This window comes from Hibiscus syriacus, unplaced genomic scaffold (assembly GCF_006381635.1).
Source record: "Hibiscus syriacus cultivar Baekdansim isolate YM2019G1 unplaced genomic scaffold, ASM638163v2 tig00110418_pilon, whole genome shotgun sequence".
In the NCBI taxonomy this organism is placed as follows: Eukaryota; Viridiplantae; Streptophyta; class Magnoliopsida; order Malvales; family Malvaceae; genus Hibiscus; species Hibiscus syriacus.
Window position 1 is genome coordinate 2190034 of NW_024062730.1, and position 20337 is coordinate 2210370.

General features: G+C 36.6%; 3 protein-coding genes across 4 annotated transcripts in view; 1 reads left to right on the forward strand and 2 right to left on the reverse strand.

The window, feature by feature from the left end:
• The window catches only part of LOC120124506 (transcription factor TGA9-like), a 34080-nt gene that overhangs the window by 7552 nt on the left and 6191 nt on the right, over nucleotides 1-20337 (forward strand). The window lies entirely within an intron of this gene.
• LOC120124505 lies at nucleotides 809-14641 on the reverse strand. Its single transcript, XM_039143169.1, has 11 exons — nucleotides 14289-14641; nucleotides 14115-14209; nucleotides 13591-13656; nucleotides 13399-13487; nucleotides 13243-13308; nucleotides 12476-13075; nucleotides 12238-12309; nucleotides 11869-11936; nucleotides 11726-11783; nucleotides 1674-1941; nucleotides 809-1490 (listed from the first exon to the last, which is right to left on the reverse strand). Exons 1-11 carry the CDS (start codon nucleotides 14363-14365, stop codon nucleotides 952-954), a joined length of 1998 nt encoding a protein of 665 aa, XP_038999100.1. The 5' UTR covers nucleotides 14366-14641; the 3' UTR covers nucleotides 809-951.
• Nucleotides 14626-20056, reverse strand: LOC120124507. 2 transcript variants are annotated; one of them, XM_039143171.1, is made up of 6 exons: nucleotides 19978-20056; nucleotides 18888-19204; nucleotides 18176-18416; nucleotides 17607-17877; nucleotides 15206-15373; nucleotides 14626-15043 (listed from the first exon to the last, which is right to left on the reverse strand). In XM_039143171.1, exons 4-6 carry the CDS (start codon nucleotides 17735-17737, stop codon nucleotides 14638-14640), a joined length of 705 nt encoding a protein of 234 aa, XP_038999102.1. In that variant the 5' UTR covers nucleotides 17738-17877; nucleotides 18176-18416; nucleotides 18888-19204; nucleotides 19978-20056; the 3' UTR covers nucleotides 14626-14637. The 2 variants fall into 2 exon arrangements, with proteins under 2 accessions (XP_038999102.1, XP_038999103.1); XM_039143172.1 differs by having other exon boundaries at nucleotides 18176-18470.

The window sequence follows — 20337 nt, forward strand, 5'->3', positions numbered from 1 at the left end:
ATGAAAATGGGAACATATTTATATTTATTGGATAAATATAATAAGGAAATGAAAACAGCATGCTTGGTGCATGAAATGTTCGCTTTTCACACGTATTATATAATTATGTATAGGGTTAGAGTTGTATGATTCAAAATTTTGATGATCTAATTGAAACTATTTATTTAAAATATAGATTAAAAAGGAATCTGCTGCAGCGGGCCGATGAAAAATAACAAGTTCAGTTGAGTAGATATTTTATATAAGTTTTTTGTGTAAGCGAAGAATGTCACTATAAATAAATATTAGAGACTAAGATTTAGAAGTAAATTAATTATATAATTAAGGACATAAGCTGATTAACTTATCTTTTTTACTTAAATATTTCTTTAAATCAACGCCTAAATGCTGCTTTGCTCATCACTTGTTTATATCAACTGTTTCAGTGACGATGGACCGTTCAAATAATACTAATAATTTTTTAAGTTCATTAATTACGTAATTTGTTATAAATAATTATGATATTTTTGTTATAGAATTGTTCACTAGCCGAGTAAGCCTGACGAGTTGTCTGATGAGACTGAAATTTTCAATCAAAATGATTGTTACACCTCGTCTCGTCTTACAATAAAAAAAATGATTTAAGAAGGAAACCATACATTTGACCTCTCGAGCAATCATATTTATAATATCTATTTCTAATATTCTTTAGGATTAACTTGTTCATTTTTGCTGATGTGTCTCGAAACTGAAATTAAATTTATTATCTCGAATAAATTCAATTTATAATTATTAATAAATATGTTAATTTTATGATACATATATGATATGATATATACACCTGCACCTTATTCATAATTGGTTTTATACATACAGAAGATTTCATCATAATTACAGTTTTTCTCTTCATTTTGCATCAGATAGGCTGCTAAATTAGTAACCTAACTTTGCTAATGCAAGGGGTCAACAATATCAGAATGCAAATTTCAAACCCGAGAGATCATCCATCGGTATTTCTAACCCTATTGAATCATGGTCTTGCAAGCCATCTTCATCGAAGTTTAGCCATGAGCTCAGATCTTGCGGACCATCGATCTCGTTCGGGACACCCAATTCCTCCATTGTATCCAGCTCGTTTAGTTGCAAGTTCGCAAAATCCATTGGATCGTCTGCTTCTTTAGTTGAATTCTGATGGATCTTATCAGTAGGTTTCAAAGGTCCTGTAGGCCTTCCGTTGAATCCATTTCCAGAACTTGATAAATGACTATGTTTTTGCTTGGTTTTTGCTTTCGTTTTCTGCTCGTCCTTCGAACTAGTATTTCTCAGATTCTCTCTGCTTTGCTCCCTTCCGTTTACTCCTCCAACACTGCCATCAAGAGTCGATGTTACCCTAGACGAAGCACTACCAACAACATCATCGGTAAGTACTTCCCTCTTCGTCCCTTTGTTCAACAGAGATCCATACTTTATTTCCGATGAATCATTCCTCTCGTAAGTACTCGAAACAGCACCTGTAGCAGAAGTGAAATGAACATGAATAAAGCTGTTTGAAAGTTAAACGAGGCATGTACCCAAGCATATGAAACAAGACGAGATAACCGTTTTGTTTCTTCCATCATTGAGCAAAAAATGCTCTCGAATCCTAGTTAAAACCAAAATGCATAACCTTGAATAGAAGGTAGAATTTTCGATACCTGAGCCCCTGGCTTCTCCTTGATGGTTGGAAGTTTCATTACAAATATTACTAGCAGTTCCGGAGCCAATACAATCAACAGACTTTGCTTCTTTGCTGCATGGAGATACAGAAAACATAATATCTTGCAAAGCTGGTTCACTAAAGCAACTATTGCCGGTCTGTTCAAATTTTTTACATCTACCAACAGTTCGCTTGACAAAAGCCAATGCAACTTGTTTCGAAACCTTACGAACTGCACTTTTGGATGAATTATTCCTACGACATGCCTGCATAAATTGTTTGAAAAAAATATCAATTGCTTCACATATAAAACAAATAAACCATTCAACAACAGTATACGAGATGTTACGCCCAATCCTCATCTAAATCAACAATAAAGTATGTAAAAAGGCCTGGCATCTGTAAAACTCGCCAATAAATTGCCAATACCAGACTAATACTGCATTGACTACATAGCAAGAAAAAGTTCCATGCCGTGTGATTTTTTTTTTGATAGGAAGTTAAGGCTTCGTTAAAACCCCCTTCATGATTAATGGAACACCAATTGGTGTTCCTTAATCAACGGAAGGAGGAAAAGAGTGTCTCATAATTCATTAATAAGTAAAAGATTACATAATGTTTAAAACAAAAAAGCCCCTTATAAAAACAACCCGAAACACACCAAAGAACACATCTTTCACTCTATTAAACAATATCCCAACCCAACAAACAATAACTACCCAATACCAGCCTTAGCTAAGCTATCAGCTTCTATGTTTGCCGTTCTGTCAACCCATCTGATAACTCCTTCCAAAACTCTTATCATGGCAACAATATCTAGGGATGGCAAAAAAACCTGAACCCGACGGGGAAAACCGAATTTAACGGGTCAGGTTCGGGGATGATAAACAGGGACGGTGACGGAAAAAACCCGTTTATGTTAAACGGGGACGGGTTTGGTAATCCCCGCCCCGATTACCCGATTATCCGACCCGATACTCGACCCGATAAATATTAAAAATAATTATTTTTTATATATAATATTAATAACATATTTTAAATTAACCCTTAAATATTTTTTATTATTTTTTTACCCCATACTGACCTACTTTAAAACATCGTCCCCGCTTCAATTTCTAGAATTTACCTCAATTTTCGCTGTCTCATAAAATTCTTTTTTTCTTTTAATCGTGAAAATAGTGCTTACACTTCTTGTTTGCAATCACGTGTGAACCTTTAATATCTTTTAATAGACAAACATTGTCTAGTTAAATGGGAAAAGTCTTGTTGGTTTGGTGGTATTGTGCCACTTCCAACGAACGTGTACTTGTTGCAGGGTCCTCGTCCAATACACCATTACACACCTGAAGCCCACCACTAGCATTGGCAAGCTGGAAATTATGTCTAGCAGAATTTAAAATCAATGCAACTTGCATATTGTCTTCGTCTCTTCGACAACAACCCTCCTTTTCACCTCGCATTCCAATAACCTCATACAAGCTGTCTCCATTACACAAGCTTTAACGTTCCTCTGACAAAGCGAAGTATGTGAATTAGCCATATTAAAATCAGCCTTGGGACCTATACCAACATCACGTTCTTCCCTAGCAAATGGAACAACAGCTGCTCTTTAGTATTAAATTCGAAAATTCTAAAAAATTTCGGTTAATTAAAAAATTAACCGAATTAACCGAAATTTATTCGGTTCGGTTAATATTTTCGAAAAAAAATTTGGTTCGATTAACGGTTAAAGAAAAAAAAATTCGATTAATTCAGTTAATGGTAGTTCGGTCAGTTCGGCCACCGAATTAACCGAATGAACAACCCTACCAATACCCGTTTAAATAAACGTTTATGCTAAACGGGAATACCCGTTTCCCCGCGGTTTTTCCCGATTACTCGATGGGGATCCCCATTTAAATCCCCACGATTTTTTAAACGGGGACGGGTACCGGTTTTTTAAACGGGGACGGGGACGGGGACGGGGGGACCAATACCCGACCCGAACCCGGCCCGTTGCCATCCCTAACAATATCTTTGACTAGATGAAGGAAAATACCAGGACAACTATCTAAATTCTTAACCCAATCCACAGCAAGTTTGCTATCAGATTCAACAATACACCGATTCTTAAACCTCTGAAGAATATCAAAGATAAGTACCCCTCTTGATGGCAACAAGCTCTAGCAAAGTTGGAGGGCCTGGATCTGCAGATTCTTTAAAAGAACCCATAATCTTACCAGCCTCATCTCTTAGTAAACCACAACGCTCTTTGCCAATCATTGCAAAACTGCTGCATTCAATTTTAGAAAACCTTTGGAGGAGGAATCCAACACACAATTTTAGTAGTCGGATTTCTGGAAGAAGAACAAAAATCTGCAATAGATGGATCACTTATCAGGGAGTCTTTAGTAATAGTAACCTCGTTGAACTTAGCTAAGAACCAAGAAGCAAGCCTTAGCCTAGCCATGAAAAATAACTCGATGTGATCCAAAGACCTTCCTTCAAACACCACAGCATTCCTAAGTTTCCAAATGGTCCAAAGCACTACCCCGGAATTAAGGACCAAATAGAAGAAGAAAACATCATGTCATTCCAAACAAGTAAAAATCCTTGTGCATTTCCATGAAGGACCGAACTAATATTCCAAAAATTCAAAAACTTATTCCATAGGGACCATACTACCGTACAAGAGAAAAATAGGAGGAATAGATTCAATCTCTCCTTTACACAACGACAAGAAACATCAACAATCCCCGAAAACCCCTCTTTTTGAAGCTCAAACTTACTGCCAATTTCTGATGGGCTACTTACCACATAAAAGTTTCTATTTTAGGAGGCACCAACCCCTTCCAAATACATTTCTCCCAGAAACTATCTTTTACCGATTCAACAAAACAAATCTTCATACAAGAATTAACAGTAAAAATACCTTCCCCATTCTCTCTCCAAAGCAGACCATCTCTTGACTCTTGGGATAGGCTGAAATTATGAATGATGGCTAGAAAATTAGAAAATTGTTCTAACTCCCAATCACATAGGTTTCTTCTCAACTGGACATACCAAGACCACCCCGATGAATTGAACTCACCGAATTCCTTAATTATCCCAAACTATTCTAACTCACCTCGGGAAAACAGTCTTCAAAGGATGATCAAGAGCCCAAATATCTACCCAGAACCTGATTCTCTCCCCATTACCCACTTTGACTTGGAACATGCTACGAATCTTGGCACCAAACTCATCCTCTTTAAAATAATTATTAACCACCGATTTCCAAATCCAAGAAGCATTTGTAGGATATTTTTTAGAGAAGAAATCAATTAGTGTCTTGATTATATTTGGAACTTATCAACCTTTCCAAATTGATTCACTGTCATTAGCAAACTTCCAAACCATTTTTCTAATAAGGCCCTATTCATAAAATAAGATTCGAAGCCCTAAATAATCAAAAGGGAAAGTACCAACTGCACACCCAAGATCCCCCGCCTACTCCTTGACCTCTTCATCGGTAATATTAATGCCAAATAAATTACTTTGCTTAGATTAAGCTGTAGACCAGACATAATTTCAAAAACCCTTAGAACTCTCTTTACATTTAAAATATCCGTCTTAGAGGCATTACAAAAAATAATAAGATCGTCTGCAAATTGCAAATGGGATAGCATATAAGAACCTTCTTCTTTGCCGACAACCAAACCATTAAACAACCCCGAAGATACCGCCTTGAGAAGCAATTGATTAAGTAGCTCTCTTATAAAATTAAACAATAATGGGGGAAGTGAACAGCCCTGTCTAAGACCTCTTGACATTGAAAATTCCTCTGTAGGCACACCATTAACCAACACTGAAACTGATGCTGTGGTAACACACTTTCTTATCCAGCTGCACCATTTTATGCCAAAACCCATTTTGTCCATGACTTTGAAAAGAACATCCCAATCCACTGTATCATAAGCCTTCCGGAAATCTACCTTAAACACACAACCCTTTAAGCCTTTCTTTCTCCAAAAATCTATTCCTTCATTAGCTATAAAAGAACTATCCAGGATTTGTCGACCAGGAGTAAAAGCAAATTATGAAGCACTAATGACATTGTTCATGCAACATCTCAACCTTCTTGATAGACATTTCAAAAGGATCTTATACAATCCACATACTAAACTAATAGGTCTGAAATCATCTAAGCCCCCAATGTTTGAACCCTTAGGGATGAGGGTTATGAAGGTGTGATTAATGCCATGCTCCCAATTTTTTCCCAAGTAAAAATTATGAAAAAATTTCAGAATATCAAATTTCAATGTGGATCAAAACCTTTTTGAAAAATACCATGTTAAACCCATCCAGCCCTGGTGCTTTGTTGCTATCACATGAATTCAAGGCCTCCCAAACTTCTTCTTCCGTAAACCTCTTCTCTAAGCTTGTACTCTACTCTAAAGTTATTCTCGAAAAATTCAGCTTGATATCTTCCACTTCCAGGATAGACTTGAAATTAAAAGTTTCAACAAAATGATCACAGACACTTGCCTTGATGAGAGTCGGGTCATAAATGATTTCATCTTTCACTTTGAGAGCATTTAAAGAATTCAACCTCCTAATTGAAGCACAAGTATGGAAAAATTTTGTATTTCGATCACCTTCTTTTATCCATTTCACTCTTGAATTTTGAATCCAGACTTGCTCCTCAATCCTGTATAACTTCCACAATTCTGATCTTAAAGACCGCAATTCTTCAACACTGTCTGTACCCCTTACTACTTGCTGTGACTGAGAATTCTGCTCTAATTGGTGAATCTTCCCTTCTAAAGCAGAAATGGTTGAAGCTGGAAGCTGATCTCTCCTTCCAGACCAACTTTTAATAGCTGATTTTGAACTTCTAATGATGCTCAGAATACCTGCTTTTCTATCAACTTTCTTACAATCTTTAATAGCTGTAACAACCTGCTCATCAAACCCATCCTCATTCATCAAATAGTTGAACAACCTGAAAGGTTTTTTACCCCAATTATCACCCCGTCTGAAGCAATATTGCATTATGGTTAGAAATAGATCTCGGAAGTAGGAGTTGGGTGATATCCGAGAATGCAGATGAAAAATTAATACTCAGCAGAAACCTATCCAATCTGACAACAGTAGGATCTTCCCAATTGTTACCCCAAGTAAATCTTCCCCCCGTCAATGGAAAATCAATTAAGCCCGAATGATGAACAAATTGCCTAAAAATATCCATCGAATTTTTGTTTTGTGCTCTTCCATCCTTCTCATCTTCTGTTAAATAAGCATTAAAATTCCCTCCTACACAAAAAGGAATACTAATACCATTCAAAAACAAGCTAAACTCTTCAAAAAATATGCTTTTTCTTCCTCCACCGAAGGTCCGTATACATTAATAAACCCGCACTGAAATTGATTCATTTTGAGCTTCCCTAAAATAGCAATAAATCTCCTATGAATCTGCCTATCTTCTACCTCAAAAACATTGTCATCCCAACAACTAAGTAATTCCCCTAAAGAACCTTCTGCTGGCGATTCAACATACCCTTGAAGATTGTTCAGTCCACTTCTTCTCAAAAAAGACCTTGGACATGCCTCCAATTTTGTTTCTTGCAAAAAGAGAAAGGATGGTTTCTTCTCGGAAACTATCTTTTGAACAGCTCGCTGCTTTTCTTTTTCCCCAAACCCCTGACATTCCATGACAATATTACTATCTTTGTTTCCATGGTAGTATGCTAATACCAATCTCCTCCCCAGCTTGACAACCTACTCAACTGACCCCACTCAAACCTTCCTCTAATTCATGATTTTATCCAAGAAAGCTTCCTTCCCTTCCTTAAATGATATACCCAACATCTTGCTAATTTCCCAAGTTGCACGAGCTTCTTTTAAAATCGAAGTAAAAGCAGTAGATGAAACAGTGGAGACACTAACCTTTTCTAAGGCATCCTTAATAAAAAATCTTTGAATTCTCCTTTTAGATCTTGAAATCCCCACATCTTCACAATTCTCTTCTGAGTTTTGATCATCCTCTGGAAATTCACAACAACAACAACAACAAAACCCTGATTCCCATATGCAATGGGGTAAGGGGGAGGTAGTGTAGTAGGCTGATCCCAACGCCAGGTTGAGAGCAGCTTCCATGGAAGACCTCCGGCAGTCAAAAAATTAAAAATAAAGATAAGACGCAAATGCGTGTATAAATAAATACATAGATGAACAGACTTCATATGCAGTCTTGATATGTGCGTCTGTAATAGGGAATAATCTCTGTAAATAATTCCCTGCAAATAATTCCCTAAATAGAAATCTCTGCATATAGACTAAAAATGTAAGACCTAGCTAAATTTAAAAAGAGGAAACATGAATAGAAATGATACACAGAAGTCAATAATAGCAAGCTACAAGGAGGAATAACTTCAAATGAGTTAATTCTTAAACTAAGGCAACACTACTCCGATACCCTAGTTCTAAGCCTTCATACATTTCATGTATAAAGTAGGAGTCATGGAAAGTACTACAAAGACATTAAAAAGAAGACAGAAATGTTACACCCTATGGTTGTGAACCGCACTACTCAACTACCCTGGTCTTAAGTCTCCATACTTTCCTATCAGAGGCCATGTCCTCGGTAAGGGCTAATTCCTTCAAATCAGATCTCAAGCAGTCTTCCCACTTACGTCTTGGTCATCCTCTCCTTCTGACACCGTCGACTGTAATCGACTCTACCCTCCTGACCGCATCCGTCGGTTGTCGCCTAAGGACATGCCCAAACCACCATAGTCTTTCCTCCCTCAATTTTTCGGATACAGGCACCACCCCCAAGTACATCCTAATAGCAGAGTTAGGTGTCATGTCCCAAAGAGTCCTACCATATGTCCATCGAAGCATTCTCATTTCTGCGGCCTCCATCTTCCTTACGTGATCCTTCTTGATTGCCCAACATTCTGATCCATACAGCAGCGCTGGTCTTATTGCCATTCTATAAAAATTTCCCTTTAGTTTTAGAGGCACCTTCTTGTCACACAAAACTCCAGTAGCAGCCCTCCACTTTAGCCATCCCGCCTTTATACGGTGTGTAACATCTTCTTCTACACCCCCATCTTTATGTATCATAGAACCTAAGTACTTGAAACAATCATTTGAGGGGACAATGTGTCCTTCTATACATACTTCTACATCTTCAACGTTTTGGTTGCAACTGAAGTTTGAACATACATAATTTGTCTTTTCAATATTGATCCTTAGACCTTTTTCTTCCAAAGCAGTCTTCCAGGTAGCAAGTCTACTATTCAGCTCAGTTTTTGTTTCAGCAATTAGGACAATGTCGTCAGCGAAAAGCATACACCATGGAACACCGTCTGGTGTCGCACAATAGATGTCGTCCATAATCAAGGCGAAGATGTAAGGGCTAAGATTGTGCATATCTTAAAATAACAGCATTTTCATTCTGTTTGATTGAACCACCCTCTGTTTGAGATAAGAATCCTGCTCACTACTTCGCCAATGTTCCTCACCCGAGATCTTTTATAAACTCTCTTATAACTTCTTATCATTCTTCTTCCCACCGGAGCACTTTTCATAGAATATCTTTGCTGGACGATTCTGAAAAACACCCCCCACAGTTAACAAATTATTACCTTCTGCAGACCTCACATTAGCTGAATTCAATGATGTAAAATTAGAACCACCCTCCACTATTATTTTACTAGATTGAATCCCCTTATTTACTGCTTCCTTCGGACTGCTTGGATGAATGAAACACTGATTATTTAATGGAAACTGAAGTCCAGATATGAGAACTGCTGGACCCTTAGGAATTAACTTCTTTATTGGGGAAATGGGCTGACTACTATCATCTGTTTGGGCCTGAGAATTACCATTTGAATTATTCAAATTCCTTAAACCCAAACCTGCAAACTCTCCCTTTTAAAACTCCCATACTGTGCAAATCTGACATCCCTTCATTAATTCTTATCCCATCCCTGCTTCTTCTAGGAAACTGATCCTCTGTCAAATTCAACAAAAGCGGAAGTAGTTCCCTGCTCCATCCAGCTATCAACTCTCTTACGTGCTTCCTCAACCAACCGAACAATACCTGTCTTATCAGTTGACTTTAAGTTGTCAACTTTCATCTCCGACGACTCTGATGCAGTTTCACCTTCATCGGAAAAATTTTCCGGCATGGAACTGGAGAAAAAACTAGAATAGATAGAGGTCGAACCCAGCTTAATTTTCACCTTGTAGGATCTTCCATACGAACCTAAATTGATAACTTCCGAAACATCAAAAGGGCTTGCCACCCTAATCAGAATTCTCACAGTCGAGAGATCCTCCATGTTTTTTTTCGAGTTCTGAATACCATCTACGATCCCCCACCTCCCCGCTAACTTTTCTAAAAAATCTTCTTGCCAACATAGTAATGGAACACCATAGAGCTCCACCAAACAAAAAGCCATTGGCACACCTCCTTCATTCAACAGAAGTTCCAGTCTATCAAACCAGAAGCATAACAACTCACTCCTTTTCATCCAAGCCTCCTTCATCTCCTCGTCTGACTTAAATATAATGACACAAGATTTCCAAATGTGACCCCAGCTTGCAATCTGGACTTCAAAACCTTCTTTGGCTAAAGCGCTTTGCACCAACTCCAGATCAAACTTTTGTTTAACAATGCCCGTGAATGATCTTTTTACCCAGGATGATTGATCAGAAGGAATATGCATCTCCCAAATATTCTTCTTTCCTTTCCCCCTATCTGAAGCATCATTTTTATTCTCTAAATCTTTCAAAGCTCTTCTCTGCGGGATGTTCACCAATAAAGCATCCTTATAAGACCTATCATCCCTTATGCTTCTTGTGTGCTGAGCTCTTTCAGTAAAATTGGTATTTCCTTATGTTATCTTCTTTGAAACACCATCTAGAACCTTATCTAACCCTCCATACCTTGAACGATCTTTCTTATATTTTGCAACTCCAACAAATATTTTTCTCCCATCTAACCATATCCCATTTAAATTTTCAATTGCATTCCACATTCCTACTTCATTACCAAACTGAACAAAAGGCAAACAAGTAGGATTTATACTTTGGTTTGTTCGTCTCATTTGGAATAAAAACTCTAACCACATGACCTTGAGAAAGAAATAAATCTCTTAACTCTCTTCTAGAGACTCTCTTGCTAAGATTATCAACGAAAACCGTCCAACTCTCACCGGTAGAGGATTGACCTTTCTCTCTTTCTCTCCCTACTTGACTGACTCTCTCTCATATTTTTTTAAGTTCCATTCCATGCCGTGTGATTTTATAAAGACATGCTAAGTAGATAATGCACTGGACGAAGTGCCATAGAGTTTTACAATCTAGAGCCATAATGTTTTCCATTATCATGAAAACAGTAGAAAATCTTAAAAAAGGAATTGGTCCCCAAGAGTGGTTCAAGGGTCAAATAGTTCAGCTAATTTAGTTCAGTCCTCTTGATTTTGCTAAATACCAACATAGGCACCTGTTATCATTGTAATTGTATTGAATATTTAAAGGACTGAGAACATCATAAACAATAAATAAAGACCATGTAAACCATTTCTCCCAACTTTCTTGTTTTTAATCACTTGGGATTATGAAGCAAGCAGCCAGATAGGTCCTAGTTCCAAGTTCAATCTAGCCAGTCTGACTAGTCTCTAAAACACTGGCATTGTAATTGTCAAATACCGAGACTTAACATTATTTATGTAATGTGTCTGACATTACAAAATTTTAAACATATTCCCTTTAACAGCTGCAGGCATTGTCACTATAAAGCTAGATTATCAACCTAAATAGATAGCAACCAAAAAATATTTTGATAATTAGCTGTCAATATAAAATACTAGTTTGCTTGATACTTGTTAAAAAAATGCTATCAACTTGTTAACAATTCTTGCATGCAATGACTCTCACACCTTTAATTATCATAGAGAAACATGTAAAACGTGGAAATTTAGATTAAAAACAGGAAGGATCAATGGAAAAGAACTAAGCCTCAGAAGCTCCAGGAAAATCATTTAGAAACAAGTGCGCAATGATTCTGAGAAGTACCAAATGTCTTCTGTAAGCCATCTCGATTAATTGGTCCATTGCAACATGCTCAATGTCCCTGCAAAGAAAACCACATTACTCTAGTTGAAGCACAATTCATTAGGTTATCAATATTCAATAACAAGATCAACAGTTTATCCCACCTTTCTACATCTCTCCCATTCTCAACAGCTTTATCAATCTTCCCCAACCTTTTCTTCTTCTGCTGAATCTAAGAATCAATAAATAAAAAAAAAGTGTTCAAATATGCAAAAAGAATCAATGTAAAAACAGAAGTCAACTAAATAAAAATTTACTATGCTATGGACCGACGAGGTACTTATGTACAGCGACGGGTATGAAGGGGGTTTTTAATGAGGCCTATTTTTTTATCAAAAAAAAAAATTTACTATGCTATAAGCGCATAAAGAAATAGATCTGGAAAGTAAATAGCACCAGTATAATGCCAAATATGCTTAAATAATCCAAATTGGAGACATTTGCGAAAACAGGTAACAGTTTCAAACAGCAACCTGTTGATAGAGACATTCATTAAGTTCAACAACATTTTGGTTTATCGCTTCCTCCCCCTCTGACAAATCAGGCTGCAAAAAGGCAAAAGCAAATAAAGTAAACAATAGTACTTATATAAGGTAGCAGGAAAAAATATTTGTCATCCAACATACGGGGGGCTTGGGTGTATTCCTGGAACTGAAAGAAGGAAAGTTATTTAAATCAATCAATCAATCTTACCATGACAGAAAAACTTACCAAGGACTCGAGATAAATGCCAATACTATTTAACTCCAGCAAAAGCTTGTCCTCCATACACCTCAACTGATATTGACAGTCAAAAGAACCCTCAGAAACATTTATTTCCTTCTGTTGGAGCTGACCCAGGTCAGTTGAACATATTTCACTCACGGGACCTGAATCCATATGTGATAAATCATCATCTCCCAACCACCGTTCGCTGCTATGTAATGAATTAGACATGCTGCAGTTCCTAAAAGTGTTTGATGCAACACTCACATCACCAGACATCCTGTCTAACAGAGAATTTTTCTGACAATGAAAATCTGTGATTGACTCAGCTTCAGTTTCTATTCTGTCTCTATCTCTAAATTCAACATCCATCTGGTTGCAAGAACCACAATGGGAATCGTCGCTTGCATAGTGAAGAGACATGTTCTTCGCTTCATTGCGGTGGTAAACTTCTTCATTTTCATCTTCTTCGATCAAAGCAGAAAGAACTCTTTGATATAAAGGAGTAACCTTGTCAAACTTCTTTATATCAGATCTTTCACTTGCAGCAATAGTTTTGGCCACTTCTTCAACAGAAAAAGGTGCATCTTTCTGCAGTGCAACACCCTGAGGAATGGCAGGAGTTCATATCAACATTTGCCAACAAAGTCTGACTTAATTTCCAGTTATCCTTCCTTCTCTTCTTAGATCTCTTAAGATTAACATGCTTGTATTTATAACTGATTAAATAGACCTAGTATTAGGGAAAGAGACATAAGATGATGGAAATTTACCTGAACATTAAATCCATCTCCAAAAATTTGAGACAAACTCTCGTCAAGTTCTTCTGCCAAACTTAGCTGATGCAACATCAAAATAGCATTTAGGAAATTCTGATGAACTAACCCCAAAGTATCAATGCATCATAAATATGTTTGGCCATATGGTACCTGTTGCCTGAGGTAAGACGTGTCCTCTGAGCTCACTGAATTAAAAATAGATCCCATTTTCTTCCAGAAAGGACCACAACAAGCAAGACCTACAGAAACAAGAAATATATGTCTGAATAAAAGCTCAATTCACATAAGGCATTTGATTTGATTTATTATTTATTTTTATTTGTGGGTAGGGGGTATGCATACCGCTAGCATTCCGAGCCGAAGTGGCAGCTGCAAATAGTTCATCACGATCATCATCATCAGATTCGCCTGCAAATGGCATCCCAAATACACCGTCATCAAGTGTATACACCAGAAAGTTTCAGAGATTTTCAACGACATTTCAGCAAGTTTGGAAGTTCACAAAAGATGCACATACATATGCATGTAGATAAGTGTCGTAGTACAATTCCTTCCAAAATCTGAAAATTAAACAACAAAACATCTTGACGAAAATAAAAATTAAATCCTTGCAAGAACACACACATAACTTGTTGATAGCTAAACACACAGTAAATCTAAGAGCCAAATATATGTCAAAATGGTAATGTCAGGTAGCAGAAATGTGGTATCAAAGTCATCATTGATGCACAGCTTTAAGATTGGTAACAACCATGCAAAATGATGTGTAGATATACCATCACAGAGAAATCATAATGCTGCAACAGACTCCATATTTTTGACAAATATGCAGCTAATTATCATCAACCTAATAAGCAATCAAATACCTGTGAAATCAGGAGAAACATTATTCACCATTGACCCAACACGAGTTGAGGCCTTGCGATCTTTTAGCTTTTTGGAAGGTGGGCAAACTATTTTACTGAACAAAAAATTCATGATTCATTCATCAGATTCCACAAGACAAATGAACAACATAATATTAAGAACCAGATAAGAACCTTCTATTTTTATCAGAAGCAGATCTTGCACTTTGAATTAGCTTCGTTGTTGTAAGATTGTCCGATTTTTCCCTCATTGGATGCACACCTGGTTTTGTTAAGGGTGTAGCACTGCTACCATTCCTTCCTTGCCTTCGGACTCCATCTCCAATTTCATTTGTATTTTTATTCTTCCTTGTGGGCAGTAAGAAGGTCCCAGCTTTATGAGATGCAGGAAGAGTAACCTCACAAGTATCAATTCCTTTATCTTTTGATTTGTTATCTCCAGCCCCAGATTCTTCACTCTCAGATAACCCAAATGGAGAAGAGACATTCTCAAGTTCCTGTTCAATGTTCGGAGTAACATTATCTACACTGCTGCCAAGAAGCGATCCACCAGTTCCAATAGATACCCTAGCACCAAAATTAGGAATTGCAACGCCTTGAGATGAACTTGAGCTTCAGCATCAGCCACAGGGGACACTAGATTTGCTCTCCTTGTTCGTGTGATTTTATGTGGTCTCTGACCACCCCACTGGGATATAGCATGTGATGATGAACCTGTAGACATTGAACATTTTTTATTGTTCATAACACCTAAAGCTTGGATTTTATTTGGATTTGGCTGATCTGAACCCTGCAAAGCTCCAGATGAGAGGTGAACTTTAGAAGAGGAGTCTAACACCATGATGGACCCAGTTCTTGGTGCCCTTGAAAACTTCCCTTTTAGAATTGTACTTGAGCCACTTGCTTGATTGTCCTCATGATGACTTGCCCTGACAAACAGTTCCATAAAAAATATCAATAATAAATGAGAAGGAAACATTAATAGAAAATCATACATGGCAGAAATTAAATGCAAATTTTGATGTACACCAATTACGCAAGGTTCCTGCCCATTCACAGATTGCAAGAACTAAAAAGGTAAAGGGACATACTTATTATTTGTTTTCACTACAACCCTCTGCTCCGACATAGCTGCACGATCCCGTAGAATAGATGTACTCTCCAATTCATTCCTGACTACTTTATTCGCCTCTGAACCAGCAGCTTCAAATGAACCGCGAGACTTATTGATTCCACCAACCCCGGGGGAAGGTTTCGTTCTGCATGCATAAAACAATGAACAAGAGCAGTTTTAAGAATCGTGCATAACATATTTGAAAATGACTGAAAATGTCTAGAATCAGCGTAAACTGTATCTTATAAAGTCAAAATTTGATAATCATTTCCAGAAACAAGAAATGTCATCATTTTGATTAATGCCAATATCAAGCATTTAAAAATGCCATGCCAGCAAGAAAGCAGTCACAATCATATATTCTATATTAGAACTAACAGCAGATAAAATAGAAACACCAAGGTTAATTACAATTGACAACCCAAAAAACATGTGAGCACGGAGATCTGTCAATCCAAATATAATATGAGCTCTTAAGCATGAAATTTCATGATTGACTCTCACAATGCTACACACTATAGCAATTTTATCTAAAAGCCTCCATCATTCTTTCTTATACAAAACAAAATTCACAAAGTTCCGCATGTTATGAATAATAATGACTGCAACCATAAAATCTACAAGCATTAAATAGAAAAACAGAATGTTTCTTTGACAATTACTCTAAGTCTATAACACCGCCAGTTTGTAGGCCTGTAAACGAACCGAACGCACACGAACAGAGGTATGTTCATGTTCGTTTATTTAAAAAATAAATGAACATAAACGAACACGAACATAAACGAACAAATTTTTTTTTGTTCATGTTCGTTTATTAAGGAATATAACTTGTTCATGTTCGTTCATTTAATAAATAAACGAACATAAACGCGCACGAACACGAACATAAATGAACACGAACATAAACGTTGGAGACCCTACCTAGGGGTGTAAACGAGTCAAGTCGAGCTCGAGTATTGCTGAGCTCGACTCGAACTCGAAAACTTTCAAAGTCAGCTCGGCTCGACTCGAAAACTCGCGAGCCTAAAATTATCAAGCTCGACTCGAACTCGAAATATAATATTGAAACTCGACTCGAACTCGAAAAGGCTCTAACTCAAAAAACAATTAAGAGCTCGATTAAAACTCGAGACTTGAGCTCGATTCAAGCTCGATTCAAGCTCGACATTGCCCCAAGTGCAAAGATGCTTAAACCTATTCTCCCCCATCTTTTATATAAGTTACCAACCCCGAGCTGCTTATTTGCTACTGATGTGGGATTGCATAATGTTCCTCCACTTTCTTTCTTCCTATCTCATTTAACAACAGTCGAGATGAACACAGATTGTGTTTTATGTGATTGCCGACCTTAATCCTTGGGGATCAAATAAACATGTCCTTAGCTTCGTGCTATGTAGAAGTTGAAAATTGGGAAATGAGAGAAGTAGGTTGGCTAAACTTCATATCCGGATGGGCACAAAATTTGTTTGATGAAACGCGTTAAAGAACTTCTCAACCTATGGAATAAGGCCTTACCATTATTGGGTTCTTGAGTTCAAAGTAAGCTGACTTGAGTTACTGGTTGATAACTATTTACTTGTAAATTCGAATACTCCATTATAAATGAAAGAAAAGAAGATTATTTGAGTAGAAGAAACGGTACTTAATACTTAACATCCTTTCCAGAATCCATCACCTTTGGACTTGGTTTCAAAAGCAACCGGTTTCTGAGACTCCTCTTTGCTCATTAGATAACCAGCTGGTGGTGCAGTCACATAGGATTTCGGCATAGTGGATGTTGACGGTGCTGGGTATGCAGCTTATGGATCGTTCAAAATGAACTAAACCATGTTAATATTGTTGGGTTTTCCAAATAAAATTGGGTTAATTATAGAGTTGGTCATCAGAATATCAAATTAATTAATATTTTTAAGATACTTAAAAATTGATCACCAAAATTGATTTAAGAAGATTGGATTAAACATAAATGAATAAACATAAACGAACATAACCGAACATAACCGAACGAACATAAACAAACATAACAGAACGAACATAACCGAACGTTCACGAACATAAATGAACGAACGAGACTTATGTTCATGTTCGTTCATTTAATTAAACGAACACAAAATCTTGTTCATGTTCGTTCATTTAATTAAACGAACACAAAATCTTGTTCATGTTCGTTCATTTAATAAATAAACGCACATAAACGAACTTCCCGCCGCACGGTTCATGAACGGTTCGCTGAACGTTCAGTTCATTTACAGGCCTACCAGTTTGATCATAACAATTAAAGCACATCCGAGACGATCACAGAACCCAGTTTTTCTCATCAGCGATGTATCCACAATTAAATCAGCAACTAGGAAGTAAGAAAGATCCTATACAATCACCTGAAACCCAGCGTATCACATAATTGCAACTTTGATTCAGAACTCAGCTTTGGTTGCATAGATCGTTTTATATCTCGACCAGCGTTGGCAGCTCTATTTCCTACAGCTGCAACAGACCGTTTCCTTTTCATCTTTGTCTCCCATCCTTCACCTGGCAATCTGCGGATCTTTTCTTTAATTTGAGCAGAACCCCCATTAACAGCTGAAAGCACATCAGTATCCTTTTCTACTACCCCCTGCTGCCTTGGATTCACAGTAGTCCTGTTATAGCCTGGTCTCACGAAAAGAGTAAAGAGAAAACAAGGGAAATAAAATTAATGAAGCATAAGCTAAAAATTAAGAGAAAAAAAGGATCTAGTCAAACTACTGTTATGTTTCTGGACTATTTTTCTCTCATTTAAAAATTAAATGGCACATTCAATTATGGTTACTACCAATATAAAACGAAAGACAACAGGAAACTTTATTCAGTGCGGAAGAAATATCAACTGATTTTTCTTTGTTCAAGAATGTATGACAAGACTAAATAGGTTGAATCCTAATATGTTCCAACAATCATAGAGAAATACCCGTAAATCGGAAAATGATGTGCGTACACGCTTGTTGAGCCCAACACACTTTGTCTTATCCTCTGATCTTTGGTTCATTATTTCGTTAGTGTTTCTATGAATCTGGCTTCCCATCTTTGCAATGCCTAATCCACTACTTCTCTCATTCAAAATATCACTTCGTTGCTGCTTCTTTGTGCCTAAGGCTTCTCTATACCTTTCCAATTTAGAAATTGAATCGCGAAACTTTTTCACCCTAACACTGACATAAAGATGATGTATATTCAATAACCAAACTGTCAAGTGTCTGCACAACCTAGGAGTATCAGGAATCATGACAATGATAAAATATGCACAAGTACAAGCTCAGAAAGATGAACTGCAAGAAGAAGCACTAGAATTAATTGCAAGTTCATATCGTCCACCTGAGACAAATACTCAAGCAGCAAGGAAGTTTGAAGATGGGATATCTACATTGCACACAGAAAGAATACATTGCATATACACCATTTTATATGAGCATTGCATGCATCATAACATTTATGTACCATGTTGCTGTTACTTGCCCATTCTGTTTCCATTGAAAGTACCTACCTTTAAAGGTTCCCTTATCACCACAATTACAACAAGAAGTTACTACGCTAACTCATGAAGAAAACCATGCTCTGTAAAACATAAACTATTCAAAAAAAAATTAGCTGGATGATCGTAATAACAGAAAAAGGGACTATACCTGGCTTTTCTTTTGGCATCTTGAACACTTTCCTTAAAGTTCTTAAGCTCCTCTATTGCCACGGGAGGGGAAAGTTTGGAGTGTGAAACTCCAAAAGAGTGATCCTCTGATGTACTACTTCGAAGAGGAACACCCAGAGCCCGGCTTAGCTCTCGGACCGTGTATATTTATGACTCCCCAATGTAATTGGCTCCAAGGCAAACACTGAGGCAATGGTGGCATATCTAAGGGAAGTCCTGCATTCCCTCGGCTTAAACTATTCGCAGAACCAAACATTTCTTCCTCTATGTCAATCTCCTGAATTTGAACTTCCAAATCTGGACACATGAAGCCAAGACTCTTACCCAAAAAATCCAAATAACTCAATCTCCCGAGCTTTGCTTTTGAATTTGAACGAATGAAAATTAAAAGTAGGATAACTTTAATACAGAACAACTAAATCAAACGTAGTGTTGCACTTTACTTACTTCGATCATTCTTAATTCAATTATAAATTTCTTTTTAATTTTTTACCATTTGATTTAGCTTTTTGGCATTCTTTTTAAGAAGCAAAAGCATCAAGCAAACAGAGCCTCAGCAAATTCTATCAACTATCGTTTTAAAACATATAAGTTATAACTGAACTCAATTCCACATATGCAAAAACATACTTAAAAACAGAAATATTTGGCAAATATGTCAAGCAATAACAATTTCTTTCTGTGCCCCCTTTTTTGCCACTTTTTTTCAACTACTAAAACAATAAACTTTGTTTATTTTACGTAATATAAAAAAAACCTTTCAAATTCAAATAATAAGAACAAAGGAACAGCAATGACAATCAAAACTACAATAACAATTGAACCGAAATTACAAATAAAAGAGAGAAAAATCCAACCGGAAGTTAAATTGAGTTCTCTTTCCTTCACTCTCTCAACTTCCAACTAGGCAAAGTGAGATTTAACAAATAAAAGGAAAAAAGAAACTGAAAATTTTAGAAACTAACATGACAACCCTAACATGAGAGAGGACCTGGAAGAAAGAACTATTGAAATTGAATTGAAATTACGGGAAAAGAATATGAAATTAGAGCGTCTAAAGATCCAATTACCTGAGAATCAACGCACTGAATCGAATATCAAAATCAGGGAGAATTTTAGGGCGAAACGGGAAAAAAGAAAAGAAAAGCGGGAATGGTTATTATGTAATAGTAATGTGTATATATAATAAAAATATATAAAATTCCTTTTAGTCGTATAATAAATAGTTTAATACGTCGTCGTCAATTGCCAAATAATTGAGAAAATTACACTTGCACCTTTCTAAGTTTATAAAATTTACAATTTCAACCTTAATTCATTTTCTTTCTCGTTTGAAAAAATAATTTCGTTTGATAAATCAAAATTAAAAAAATGATTTTATTAATTTTAAATTTTAAATTGAGATCTCATTTTAAATAAATTTCAATTAT